Below are 14093 nucleotides of genomic sequence, written 5' to 3' on the forward strand. Positions count from 1 at the left end.
ACTCATCGGCACTTGAGCAGTCACTTCTGATGGAAATACTGCCTCTCTTCCATACATCAGAAAAAAAGGTGTGTATTTTGTTGTGGTGTGTACTTTTGACCGCAGTGAAAACAGGGTGGGATCTAGATACAGATCCCAGTTATTCTGCTGGTCATTCACCATTTTTCGGAGGGCTCTAAATGCAGGCATAGAAATATGTAAAGACAGTAATGAAAGTTTAATTAGAAGTAAAGGAATTAATAAATTATTAAGTAACAATTAAGTTTGAATAACATAAGTAATGTTATTAAAAACTGATAGATAAAAATTAGGCATACCTTTTTATGTTGTCATTGGTCTTTTCATCTAGACCATTGGTCTGTGGATGGTATGCTGCTGTGACACTTCTTTCAATTTGCAATAACTTGCAAAGATCAGAGTTGAGCTTCAACAGACAAAGACAAGGTTCTTATACTTCTTATACAAGCACACAAGAAAAAATCTTTGACCCCAGTGAAGTAAAGTTAAAAAATGTAACTGAAAATTATTTAACACTTACTTCATTCACAAACTCTCTGCCTTGGTCTGACAAAATCCTTTTGGGGCAGCCATGTCTATATATAATGGAGCACAAGTGCCGGGCTACCTCAGATGCAGATTTTGTTTTTAATGGGAAAGCTTCAACCCATTTTGAAAAGTAGTCACTTGCAGTAAGTATATACTGGAAGCCGCTTGAAGTTTTAGGGAGAGGTCCAGTAAGATCTATACCAATAAGTTCCCACACTTCAGACACCTATCAAGAACAAATTAATAATTTGAATAACAATTTGTATAATGTACACATTAACATTGATGGTTAAAATTAGTTGGCAAACCCTCCTGCCTTTATGAATATGAGCTACAAGCATAGTTTGATGGGTAAACGGGGCATAATATTTACCTGAATACACTGCAACAGTTGCACAGCAGTCAGTGGTTTCCCAACTTTTTGACATTGGTCACATTCCAGAATCTTTAAGGTAAAAATATTTATGGAGTTCACGTAAATGTTCAACATTCTCATTTGTAAAAAACAAAAACACTTAATGACATATTCTCTAACGAACAAACAATTTAGCAACAATACTTTGTGTGCATCTTCAAATCTCTGCCAGGCCTACAGGTTATTACTGTAATATCACTAATTAACCATATTTATTTATATTTTGCAAGTGTACAGTTTCTCTTTTAACTGATGTAAAAAAAAATTGCTTATTTTAAACGCTATTTAACAACAGTACAAACACTTAATACATACCCATGTTTTAATGTCAACTGTCATACCAAACCAGTAAAATCTGGAACACACTGCATTTAGCGTTTTGTGCGTGCCAGTGTGTCCTCCAATTGGAGATGAATGAAACTCATGAAATATCTTCCTGGCATCATCCATGGATTTTACTACTCTTCTGGTTCCAACAAAGAGTTCTCAATCTGCAGTAAAACAATATATATTTAGAAATTAATTTAACTACATATGTAAGTTGTTAGTATTAACAATAAATTACTGACCCTTTTGTTTGAATTTTGAGGCATATCTTCTGAGGTTTTGCCTCTGAGCCTTGTCATATCCTGAAGGGTAGGAGCTAGTGATGTGCGGATCGATCCTGAAATATCGATTCCTCTGATACCAATCATTTATATTCTAGAATCGATTCTCACATTAAAATATCGATATTTTAGTAAATTAGGGTAAATTTGTAGTTTATCATTAACAGGAACACAGTGGAAAGAAACTAGAACATTCGGATTGTCTACATTCAAAGGAACTATTTCCTCTTCCGCCTTTCATAGTCATTTGCGAAATAGGCTGTCTCGCAGCCCCTTGGCGTGCGCACTCACAACAATGGCTGAGCGTAATTGGAGTCATGTGCGAACCTATTTTACCTCCACAAAAACTGAGACGTGGTTTGCGATACATGTGGCAAAAACGTGAGGTGTTGTGGCCACACTAGGGAGACATTCAAAAAGGCTGTTGGGGGGGATAAATACATTTTATAGTGTTTATTTATCGGATTAAATACGTTAAATGTCTGGAAACAGCGGGGGTGTCCAAATTCAGAGGCTGCTTCCACCTGAGGACCCGGCCTTCGTGGTCGAGAAAGCCGGGTAGTACGTCACGAGCTCCCTCGGTGGAGTGAAACTCTGCCGTCTGCTCCTTGCTATCTAAAATATAACCGGGCGCTGGCGTAAACTCTCCACCGTCTCACACTTTTGTTTAATCAGTTTTCTGTTTGACGTTTATTCAGCTGTGTGAAAACCCCGGAGGAGCCCTCCCGAGGAATTAATAAAGTTAAATTTAATTTAATCTAATCTAATAACTTTAATCTCAGCCAAACTGATTTACTCACGAACAAATAAAACACTGAAAAAGCCAAACAATAACATTTTTAAGTTATCTAAGTGACTTATATATCATGTTTAACCCGAGTAGCGAAAGACCGCGGGGGTTTGAAAATGATGTGTCGGTCGGCACGGATATTTAAAGTTTACACAGCTACATTCTCACCTAAAAATATGTTAAAAGTTTTTTTGCGACCCAGAAAGAGAAATAAGAGTAATATTAAAACTAAGCAGCTGCCGTCATTGTTGGAAACAAGTACTCTGATGTCCTGTAATCATTATGATGCTATAATTTGAGATACAATAAATAAAATAAGTTTTTGTACAAAGTATCGGTATCGGATCAGTATCGTCGATACCACCCTGAATATTACTTGGTATTGGATCGGAAAGGAAATCAGTGGTATCGCACATCACTAGTAGGAGCCCGCAGAAATGAACGCGTAAATCTCTTCCCACTTCTTCTCCATATCTACGAATGTAAGTAAACATTTTCTTGAGCTTCATTATGTGCAGTTAACAATGCAAATAATTTAACTTATTAAATAACGACATTACCGAAACAGCCTTAAAACACCGAAGCTGCGGACTCAAAAGTGTTGTGCAAATACCACGTGTCCAGTAACTTGACAGCAGACTTCACCGAAGCTGCAAATTCGACAGTTGTGCAGAAACCAGATAGCGATTTCACTTTAATATTGACAAACAATCACAAAGGCTTAAAAAATCAAGTATCAACGTCAATAAAAAGTACTAATGCTTACTACTTACCTATTCTCCTGCAAATATGACAACGGGGTAGCGTGAAATCGCAGCCGGATGCGCTTAGCTTCCCTTTTTGTGTTGTGCGCATGCGCGCACATGCTCAGGAACAATGGGTCGGACGGTTTACGGGGTAGGAGAAATTCCCAGAACACCGGCTGTAACCGTCAGAGTTTAAGAAGCTAGGAGCGCCACAGTGCCATACCTTAATTCTTGCTGCTGACATGCACTCAAGTTATAATAAGGATCCTGCCACCTTAGACGTGGGTTTAAGAACCTGTGCCCATAAATGCCAAATCATTTTTCCATTTAGTCATTGTTTTAGGTGAAGTGTCACTTACTTGACTATTCTACTGGTCAAACCCAAATAATACAGCAGATATCTACAAGGAGATACGTTTGTTCAACAGAGTATGTCTTATTAAGGGATGTATTGTGAATTTTCCAACATCGTCCTAACAAAAATTAGGACCATCCCATCCCATCATTTTTTTTTTCTACTTTGTGTAGAACATATGTGAGCTGCTTCTCAAAACATTATGTATAAATGAGAGAAAGATTGGTACTTTAAAGAAACCATTGATGCTCTTCTGGACTGGAATACCTTTTTTCAATTAAAATTAATGCTTTTTGTGATGGTGGAATTTTTACTTTTATCATTACAGAAGTCAAAACATCAGATGATGATAGCTTAACATCTAAACTCCCCATCTCTTGGCAAGTCTGAATTAGAGGTCTCAGCTGTATCGGCCTTTCTAGTGGATTTGCTTAAAGAGGAGATGGCTTAAGTCATTAGGTACATATTCCCTGACATTCTAGAGGTCAACCTTGCACAGTGTGTGACATTAAAGGGCATAACTCATAGAAAAAGAATGGTACTGGCCCAAAGGGCAGCAGGTGGATTGCCAGAATACTGAAAAACCATATCTGCCTTGTACCACAGCATATTCTACATTGTCAGAGAGCTTGGTGGTTGGTACAGAGAGCACGACAGAGCTTTTGAGCTCAGCCCAGTATCCACAAGAATATTCACTCTCGTTTCACTCTGTGAACTCCTTGATACTTATCCATTGGTTGACTATGAGATTGGATCAGTCCACATTTGACTTTAAAAAGGCATAAAGGAATAAAAGGTATTCATATAAGTGTAATAGGTTCAGTCGCATGTATTTCATTAGATAAATTCTTCTTTTTTATGTCTGATCTTTATAACTTTGACTATTGGGTATGGATAGCTTTATGAAAACTAAACTGAAATGATTCTTTTTGAATGTCTGATATGTAATTCTTTTTTGCCTACAGAGTCCTATGGTCCTAAAGACTGTTTTGGCTCACAGAACCTGTCGAAGGCTCACTCTCTAATGGAGCGCCTGAATCAACTGAGGATCTCATCATTGAAGTCAAGAGACAGTGTTGTCTTCAGGGCAGTTTCAGACTTCAGTTTATGGATTCCTTGTTTGGGAACGAGTTTCTATACCTTACCTCAGTTTCAGAAGTTGCAGACAAAGGGACTCTTAAAGCTATTGACATGCCAAAGCCCACCACATGGACATAAAAAAGAGTAACAGAGTTGGTGAAACTCAAGATGGAAAAGACTTTTTCATACAGAAGACATGAAGTTGTTCGTGATGCACCAATGGTGGAGGCTTTCATGGCAAGATGGCCTGCTCTATTTGATTTCCATGAGGTAAGGTTTGCCTCATACACGGTGTTTTTGCGGTATTAGCCTAAAATGGTTAAGGCACAGTTGTTATTTGACAGCCCATTTCTTCAGCATAAGTGATTGCAGCCTTCTTCCAGGTATTAAACCTTTGAAGCTCATTTCTCTGTGCTCATGTTTTCAGATCAACGCTGAGTTTAAGAGAATTGCCACCATCCCCCCTCAAACAAAGTTCCTGGCTCAGCTGGCTCTCCACTTGGACAACCTGGTGAAGTTGGTCAACAGAAGAGGAGAGCTTGGACTAATACTGAAAAGAATTGAGGCATAAATGGATAATGTAAGTGATAAAGCCTCAACATTCACTTAACATGATCCTCTTTTGATGAAACTTTATAATTGTGGAAGATTTCAAATGTTTTCCCATGATAAATTCTCTCATTTTGTATTTTTACATCTGCTTGTTTGTTTTTTTTAACCTTCACTTTGTCAATTTATTGTTAATTGCCAGTAAACCTATTATTAATTTGTGCACCTTTACTTTAAAAACATTTATGTAAAGTACACTATTAAAACTTAAATGAAGGACAAGGGCTGAATGCTAATTACATACATTTCATTCCAGTGTGAAGATGTTGATGCTGAGTGTGTCAAGGGAGTGTGTATCTACATGGGTGAAGACCCTGGCATGCTTATCTGGGAGTATGTGGTATGTACTTGTGTTTGTTTGTTTGTTTTCTTTTTTCTTTTTGGACTTTCCACAGTGTGTCATATTACTTACTTGGAAATGACTAACATGGCTTCTTTTTTACAGGGCATGGAAGAATGTGCCATCAGTGAGACTGTTGAAGACACCGCTGTTTGAATTTATCTTCTTAAAGAGCAAGCTTCAGCAGATGAACAAGAGTTGTCCTTGCAGGCATCAGGGTGGTGAAGAATTTGGATAATGTAGCATTTGCTGTGATAATGCTATTTGGACTCATGTATGCATTAAACCTTGCCTACCCTGCTGACCTTTGCTACAACTTTGACGTTTTCCAGAAGGTTTTCATGGAACTGGATGGAGCTAAACTCTCTAAAGTTCTTGCTTTCAAAAACCATCTGTTTCATTGAGAAGTCAAAGACTGCACTTCTGCAATTCTTTGCAGTTTTTCATTTTGTGTTCAGTAACGTTATACTGCTTATGTTTTTATTGCTTTCCCCTCATGTGACTGCAATGAAGGATGATTTTTCCTTTTGGTATCATGTTGTAAGAAATTTTTACAGACGATTTTTAGCAATATGTTCTAAGTCAACCTTAATGTCCTGCTTACATGTTTAAAATGAAGATTAAAATTCATGTAGGTGTTTGGTATTAGTTATGTAACAATGTCATTTAAGGCTCAACTTAGTTGAAATCTTGTACAGGTAAATACTTGTACAGAAGCTGAAACTGTTGTCAAATAATACACAAGTTATATTTGTGTAAATCTGTTTATTCATAAAAGTGTGTTGCTTTTTTTTCAGGTAGTCTTAATTTAGTTTACATTTTCAATTATGTAATTAATACAAATGTTATATGTAAGAGATGACAGGATCATCTATAAGCACTTTCTTTTATTTGCTGCTAAGGTCAGTTTTTTGAGAAATATTTGCAAATATATTCTCAAACTAACTTTTTCTTTTAGTTATTTCTGCAGGCTATCTTTAAAAATGTGTTAACAAGTTTATATGGATGTGATTTTGGACTTGTTCATGGCAGAATTGCTGCTTTCACTGCTGTTACAGTTTAAAGGTGAATTGTTCAGTAGCACTCGGTCTTTGCCTTTTTTGTCAATAATGATCAGTTAATATTTCAATTGAAAAAATTAAGTAGGATTTAAAGCCATAATTTGTGTTGCAGGAACATAATTGCAATGTGTTTACATTACATAATATCATTGCGTACCACTGGCAAATAAAAATAAGTTGGTGTTAAACATTAAAATATATTGGCATTATGCAATACATTGATATTATGATAATAGATTAATATTAGTACATCAAACATGATTTTTTAAAGTAATCTGATGTAAATAAAATACTTTGATTTGACAAGCATTAATTACTTGAGGGAAAGTGGAAAATTAAGTCAGTCATACTTATTCATATTATGTAGGACCGATGTACACAATAAAATCAAGTAAATTGAAAGAACTTTTTTTTTTCAGTGAAGGAAACGTCAAACCTTTCAGGTTGCAAGCAAGAAATGCAAAAGCCTGAAGTGTAATTATAGAGGACTGCCCCTTTTTATAAAAGTGCATCCTTGTGAATTTTCAAGCTGCATTTATAGGCAGCAACAAATATAGCACTCTTACCCCAATCGCTGTTAAAATGGGAACCTGGTAGATCCATTTGATGTTTCCAGCACTCAACTCCCAGCACCTGCAGGTGACACAGGTGCAGAGGAAGGGAGATTCTCAGTGAGCGAGGCAGAAGCAAAAGGTGATGGTGTCATTCAGAAAAACAGACTGAGTAGAGAAGTGGAACTGTGTACAGAAACTCTGAAATACTCGAGACTGCAGTGATGGCGTGATGATCCTAGTTTCTATTATTTTGGATCTGAATGTCCTGTGATAATAACTGAATATGAGCTTCTTTTGGAGGTTTTCACATCTTTAAGTTATATTTTCTGGATTTAACATGGCACTGATTTATTTTCTGTGCCATCTTTGAGTTTTGTTTCCTTTTAGTTAAAGTACGGAGGAATTTCAGTTATTGTTTATGTCTTTGTTTCATATAACAGTAGCCTGAGGTCCCTCCGTGCTATTGCATCTGTTCCTCTCTTTAAATATTCACATCCTCTATTGTTCCCTGTTTTCTTGTTTCGTGCGTCCTTCAGGTTACTTTGGTTGGTTTTACTTCCTGTCTCTGTCTTCCCCTGGCTCTTCTAACCTGTTCCGACTTGTCTCTTGTTGTCTAATCAGCTCTTTGTGTATAAATAGTCCTGTATCCCCTTTGTGCTTTGTCGAAGCATCCGTTTCCCTGTGTGGTGCTCTCAGTGGTCTCCCGTGACTTCTCTTGGTTTCTAGACTTTATTTATGGCCTAAATGCAGGTTTCTGTTATTTAACTCTGCCTCTGGTTTCCTACATTTGGGTCCAAAGCTCTACACTCAATGCTTTTAGACACACGGAGCAAATAAAAAGGTGTAAAGGAATAAAGTCAGAAACAGGCAGAGGTGTGACCTACTTTAGATACTGCTGAAGAAGAACAGCAAAGGAAAATTAGATATTTTCCATGTAACTTGTTATCACATTTTAAATTCAAAGGAACATGTTAGTTTTTTCATTTTTGATTATAAATTTTTTAAAAAAAATTTAAATCTTGGGTTGTTTTTATTATTTCGGATTTAATTTAATTTCCCAATTCTAGTTTAGGCCATATCACATTATTTAAATATTTTGATTAAGGATTTTAAAATGCCAAAATGTCAGCTTGTATTTCTTGCAGTAGTTTGTGGTGAATATTGTCATGTTGCACAAACCAGTATATTGACCGACTGCCTGCATTCGTTGTTCCCGTTTTGACTTATAATTCCTGTGGTCTCTCATGTTTAACTCTCTAACAACTCTTTTCATTATCCAGATTTTGCCTTGTGTACTTCAAACATTGGCAACGTCTGAAGGTGCTTGATTTGGTGTCAAGCACTCCAAATCAAGCATTCTTTGCATATCAAATCCTGTATTTCACTGATTCAAATGTCACCACAATTAAGCAGTGATTACAACATCCCGCCTCTCTTCTTATTCATTTCCAAGTTTTATTTTTTCCAAACTTTTTTGGCAGATGTTTTTATAACCCTGTGAGGTCTTAGCTATCAGAGGAGATGAGCCCAATGCTTACACAGTCTCTGTGGTATCACAATATGTCATTATAGTTTTTATATCATTTTCTTAAAGAAATCAGAAGACAAAGACGGTTATCCTTCTGACTGGCTATTATCTACATTTTGAACACAGAAGACAGTTTTTACACAGTTTTTACAAAACACAGGGTTAGGGTTAGGTTTTGGAGGGACGGTTGGAGGACGTCTTACACCTCACAGGGATGATCTCGTTGGAGTCTGAGTCCTCTCTCTCTTACCTTGCATCTGCCACTGTTGCCCTGACGATCGCCCACACTGCCACAAAAATAGCTGGAACACCTGAAATTAGACATAATGCAAAATGAGATGTTTTGCAGGTGATGTCATATGTGCTGTTTACCTGATTTATTTCCCAGACTGCACTTCACATTGTTTGTCGCTGTATCTCTGACACATCACAATACAGAAAGAGAACCAAGCTGAGGTGATCGTTACAATTTAAAAGCAGCCTGTTTGCTTTATTGACAAAAGTGTAAAATGGTTATTTTAAAATAACATTCAGTCACGACAGAGTGGATCCTGGTGAAAGGTGTTGTATTGGTGTTGTAAAAGGTCACATTACTCAAAGGTCACAAAGTAGGAGAAATAAAACCCGACACAGGCATGTTAGCTAATGCAGGCATCACACACAGAACATGACGTGAATGTAAACATCAGAATAATCCCACATTCTGGTGACATACAGACACACTTAATTACACATTCACACTTCATGACATAACGCCCTCCTACCCAGCAGCTTTGATTCATGGCGAGTTTCACGTTCGCTCCTCAGAGCAGCACATTCAGCCTCTCCTGTCAGGCGTAATTCTTCTGTCTCTAAAGAGCTTTTGTGTGTTTTCTTATGAGTACACAAACACACATACAGGGACTTCCTAAAGAAACTTCTAACTGCACCGTTACTTTGTTCAAACTGTGTGGGTTGTTATTGATTTCCCTTCCACTCCACAGTTTCTAAACCATTTAAAAACACTTAAATGTACCAGTGTAAAAACAAGAGTAAATGCATTAACTATTCGACTAAGATTTGGTACCTTTGGGGAGTAATATGTTTAAACCTAAACTTTAGAGTGGTTTTATAGATTAAGTTACTCCACATTCTCATTCCCAGAGTGTTAAAGCCAGTTGTTTAGTCATAAATCCACAAGGACTCCTTTGACTTCAGTGAAAACAAGGTTTAAAGTTTCATCCTCCCGTGAATCTCTGGAGCACTTTATGCTCAGCTGTTACTTCAAGATCGCTCCTTAAAATGCTTGCAGAGGGCAATTTTACCACGGTCTTCGACTTGGACAGAGTAAACATCAGCTTCTTTCAAACCTTCAGATGAAGTATCGTGGTGGTTATTGTGCAGCTGGTGCTGAGAACTGGGTCTCCATCTATGGCTTAGCAGTTTTAAACTAGAAGTATGATTGTTGTTCATTTCAACATTCCCAGGGCAGTGCACCATTTATGTCAACTGGAGTCAAACCGTACCATGGCGAGGTGGCTGAGAGGGAATATTCAGTAACATAACCGGAACCACTTCACTGTAGTGTTCTTGTGCATCTGAATGGGTGCTATTTCAAAATCACTCCCTTTAAGCATGTTTGCAAGTCTGCAGTTTCACTACTGTCCTCAAACTTGTTTCAGTCCTGCATGTTGACTATCATAGTTGGAGCCTGAGCACTAAAAGTCCAAATGCTCTATTGTATCTGCTCTGTTTACTAATTCGTCAAATGAATTAGCTTTTTGGAGGCCTAAACATGCAACAGCTAAATCACAGAATTTAGCACACACATCAGGTCTGGTAAACATAATTTCCTTAGGGATTAATATTAGTATAAGTATTCTGATTCTGATTCTGGAAAAAAAAAAATTACATGTTTATTGGTTTGGGGTTTTCAAAATGCCACCTTTGCAGGTTATAAATAAGTATTATGGACACACAGTTTGAGGTACATGAATGAAATTTGGTACATATGTGTAACATGCAAAGACAGACAACAAAGTCTATGGCCTCCCAAACCCAACAGGAAGTCTGCCATATTGAACTGAAAATGGCTTTTTCAAACTCCACGTAGAGATTTTAACAAATAAAGCTCATATTCAGTCAGTTTAAACTATTAAACTGCTGAACTTACATTACACACACATTGTCTAATCTCGACCCAACTTTTCAGGTATGATAAGGATTTACCCCTGAACATATTCTAATTGTAATACTTAATAGCGGTCACAGTGCCAGGAACAGGACATGCAATGATTTATACTATTGTGTATTTCTCCTCCCAGGTTGACCAAATCCATCTCAAAAGTGGTCAAAATCAACATCAGGTAGTGATGATAATTCAGTGTGAAACTGTAAGCAACAAAATAGTGCGCTTGATATACGAGTCTCAAATTTGGCAGCCTTACGGAATATTTCAAGGTGTAGAAAAAAATCTCTTGGAGCCAAATCCCAAAGCCAGCAGGAAGACAGTCATACTGAATTTAAGAATTTAGTGCTTTGTACTTTAACAAACCCCTCCAAAACATTTCCTCAGATCAACATGAACAATGGTGATCTGACAAAGTGCAAACTGAACTCCTTCGTGATATTAAACTGCGAAGATTTTGAGTTTTCATGAAAGGTCATGGTGGCATGACAAATTTCAATTATTCATCACAGGACGCACCTTGTTCAGTCTGTCCCTAACTTCACGTGCTGGATTGGACACGCCTACATGCTAATATTAGGTCACACAGTAGGTAATAATCATCATTTAATCTACGTGAAATTTAAATTGTTTGTTCCACGCCTGATATACATTAGTGTGATATACGGTTAGACAACTGACAAAGAGTGGGCACAGAAGGTGTTCAGTAAGTAAGTGACGCAGCACCCAATTAGCTTCCTAAACTGAAAACAGCCACATGTCCGTGTGAGTCTAGTCAACCGCAGTATGCCCGAGACGTAGCTCAGTTCGACCTCAGCACGGGTGGGCTGAAGCCGGCCTGGACGTGTGGCAGGGCATGAGGGCCCTCTCGTTGCTGTTTGCAGCTTTAATTGGTCATTAAATCTGAGTCTCCATGTATGTCTGATTCTGAATTTTTAACAAGTTTCAATTAAAGAGTCCAGTTTCCAACCCAGAAAGCAATGCACTGGGTCAGAAATGCAATCAGCAGCATACGTGTCCTGTTTATTCCCACATTCAGAGTTTTCCACTGTGAATTACTCCAAATGCTATCCGATGCCTGAGAAAGCACATGTGGGGTAAAAGATTTGAACTCTGGTTTCTGCCATCAACCCACAGTGCTGTCATTCTGCACGCACAAAACAGGGATTTTATTTTTTCTGATGGTTTGCAACTTTATGCACTTTCACAAAGTGAAAAAGGTGTTGAATGATTGCTGTGCTGACACACTGGCAGAGATCCAGTGGACATCGCAGAGGCACCTGTGCAATTTGACAAAATGGGACTTCCAGTGAGCCACTAAAAAACAGCCAGACTGGAAGCCATTTGAACATGACCTTAAAGGACCCTCTGATTCATTAGATAAGCATCAGGGTTCCCAACCCTACCCATAAGCTAACCGGAGTGAATGCTGATGTAAAAAGCCAACGTTGCTTTTTTTCTCAAAACCTTGCCACTGCATCAAGGCCCCAACGTCAAATGTGTGACAGAATTGCACATTTTGATGCTGTGGGATGATAATATTTTAAATTGCTCCACCAGAGACCATAACTATCTGAGAGACACAGATACTAGCAAATATTACTCTGAGGCAGGAAAGGAAACCACCCACACTGTCACTGTGTGAGAAGCTAAGACGACGATGTGAGATCCACTTTTGCAAAAAGAGAAATTAAATGTGACAGAACTATTTTTTCCTCCTCTGACATCATTAGCAGCAGCATTTATAATGCATATATTCTTTTGCCACTGCCACTTGACTCATTAAGCAACTCCTCAAATCTGTCACACGCTCTAAATTGTATTTGGATGCATGTGGAATTACTGATGGTGTCTCCTGTTCATGCGGCTTCACAAACAGACGCGATAAGATTGTGACTGTCATTGGCCGAGATCAGCTCCTCATAAAGGAAATACCTCTTCCCTCTATCATCACTATACCCCCTTCTCTAAATGCAACAGCTTCAATATTGTTAGCATAATTAATCACTGGAACTTTAATCGGGTGATAAGTGGTCCCCGTCCATCAGTATGTATATTCTGCGGACCAGACATTTGAAATGATATCTGTATCTTATCTGCAGCTCGAAAGACAAAATGAAGAAAGAGAGAGAGGTTGGCAGAGCTTAAAGGGAGTGTGGGAGCAGAGAAAAGAGCAGGGATGTAATCATGATCTTGTGTTAGTCACAGAGTTTCTTCACTGGGAAAGCTAATGGCTTATAGATATTTTGCAGCGAGTGCTTGATGGTAACTGCAGATGGAAACAAAACACTGGATTGTGACAGGAACCGTTGGGCTTTCATCTAAAACATGACAAATTAAAAATGTGCCAAAAGTCTGTGTTTAGGGCAACTTTACCAATAAGACGACTTAAAAATGGTTGATAGTGAACTCAAACCGATATATCTGCAAAGTGTTTTACCCTGCTGGGAAATGCTTCCCCCTCTTATCTCTTGCTGGTGTCATGCTGTCAAGCCAAAGCAGCTCAAAAATGTGTGCTGAAAAAATAATTAGTTCAAAAGAAGGCAGGGAGTGGCTGCATCATTATGTGGATTCATCCCCTCCTGTGAATGAACACATGGATTCATAAAAGACAAACCACAAGCCAAAGAATGGCTGTAAATTATGCAAATATACAAATCAGCTTAAGAAAATGCATCGCATGCCCTTTATGTTCCTCAGTCATAAATTTTAATATTATTATTTGGTATATGGAGGAATTTTACAGTAACTTTTTGACAATGTTTTAACGTGTCTGTAAAGTAAATTTCAGTTAAAAGACTTGAGCAGAAAGGCTATTTATTTTACAGAAATAGTGCTTTAATGATTTAAAAAGCAAATGAAATTTTTTTTAAAATGTCTGATTTAAAATATGTTTAAAACAATAAAGTTTGTACATTTTTGCTTGAACTGTTAATCCATTATTTTCCAAATGTTTGTTAAAGCTCCTCCTCAAAGAACCAGAAGTTCAAATTTATAAACATTTCGCTACATGATTATAGGCAGATTATATAATAATTCACAAAAGCTTTAATAGTTCATGGATAAACAGCTGAAAAAGCAAACAGAGAGATGTAAACGTACAGACATGAAAATGAAAGCCTATATTAATCTTTTTAGGAGCACAGAGTTCTGTAAAGAGATCCGTAGACTCCATGCTGATAAATGATAGAAGCACCTTTAGCAGCAGTAACAGAAGAATTCATTTTCTGTATGATTTTATTTTTCTCTCACATTGTTGGAGGAATTCTGGCCTGCTCTACTTTGCATCCCTGC

At 37.6% G+C, this 14093-nt stretch overlaps 1 protein-coding gene and 1 long non-coding RNA gene across 2 annotated transcripts in view; both read right to left on the reverse strand.

Annotated features, from left to right (window-relative positions):
* pth2ra (parathyroid hormone 2 receptor a) overlaps positions 1-14093 on the reverse strand; it is a 69463-nt gene that overhangs the window by 28946 nt on the left and 26424 nt on the right. Inside the window, exons 8-9 of the mRNA XM_087829656.1 lie at positions 8883-8943; positions 7117-7183 (exon numbers count right to left, since the gene is read on the reverse strand). Of these exons, the coding sequence (XP_087685782.1) occupies positions 7117-7183; positions 8883-8943 (128 nt within the window). The remainder of the gene's footprint in view (positions 1-7116; positions 7184-8882; positions 8944-14093) is intronic.
* Positions 28-710, reverse strand: LOC148098128 (uncharacterized). The gene is made up of 3 exons (XR_015716623.1): positions 539-710; positions 318-424; positions 28-175 (listed from the first exon to the last, which is right to left on the reverse strand). It is a non-coding gene; the product is annotated as an uncharacterized LOC148098128 (long non-coding RNA).

This window comes from Neolamprologus brichardi, chromosome 16 (assembly GCF_056152115.1).
Source record: "Neolamprologus brichardi isolate AB-2024 chromosome 16, ASM5615211v1, whole genome shotgun sequence".
NCBI classification, from domain to species: Eukaryota; Metazoa; Chordata; class Actinopteri; order Cichliformes; family Cichlidae; genus Neolamprologus; species Neolamprologus brichardi.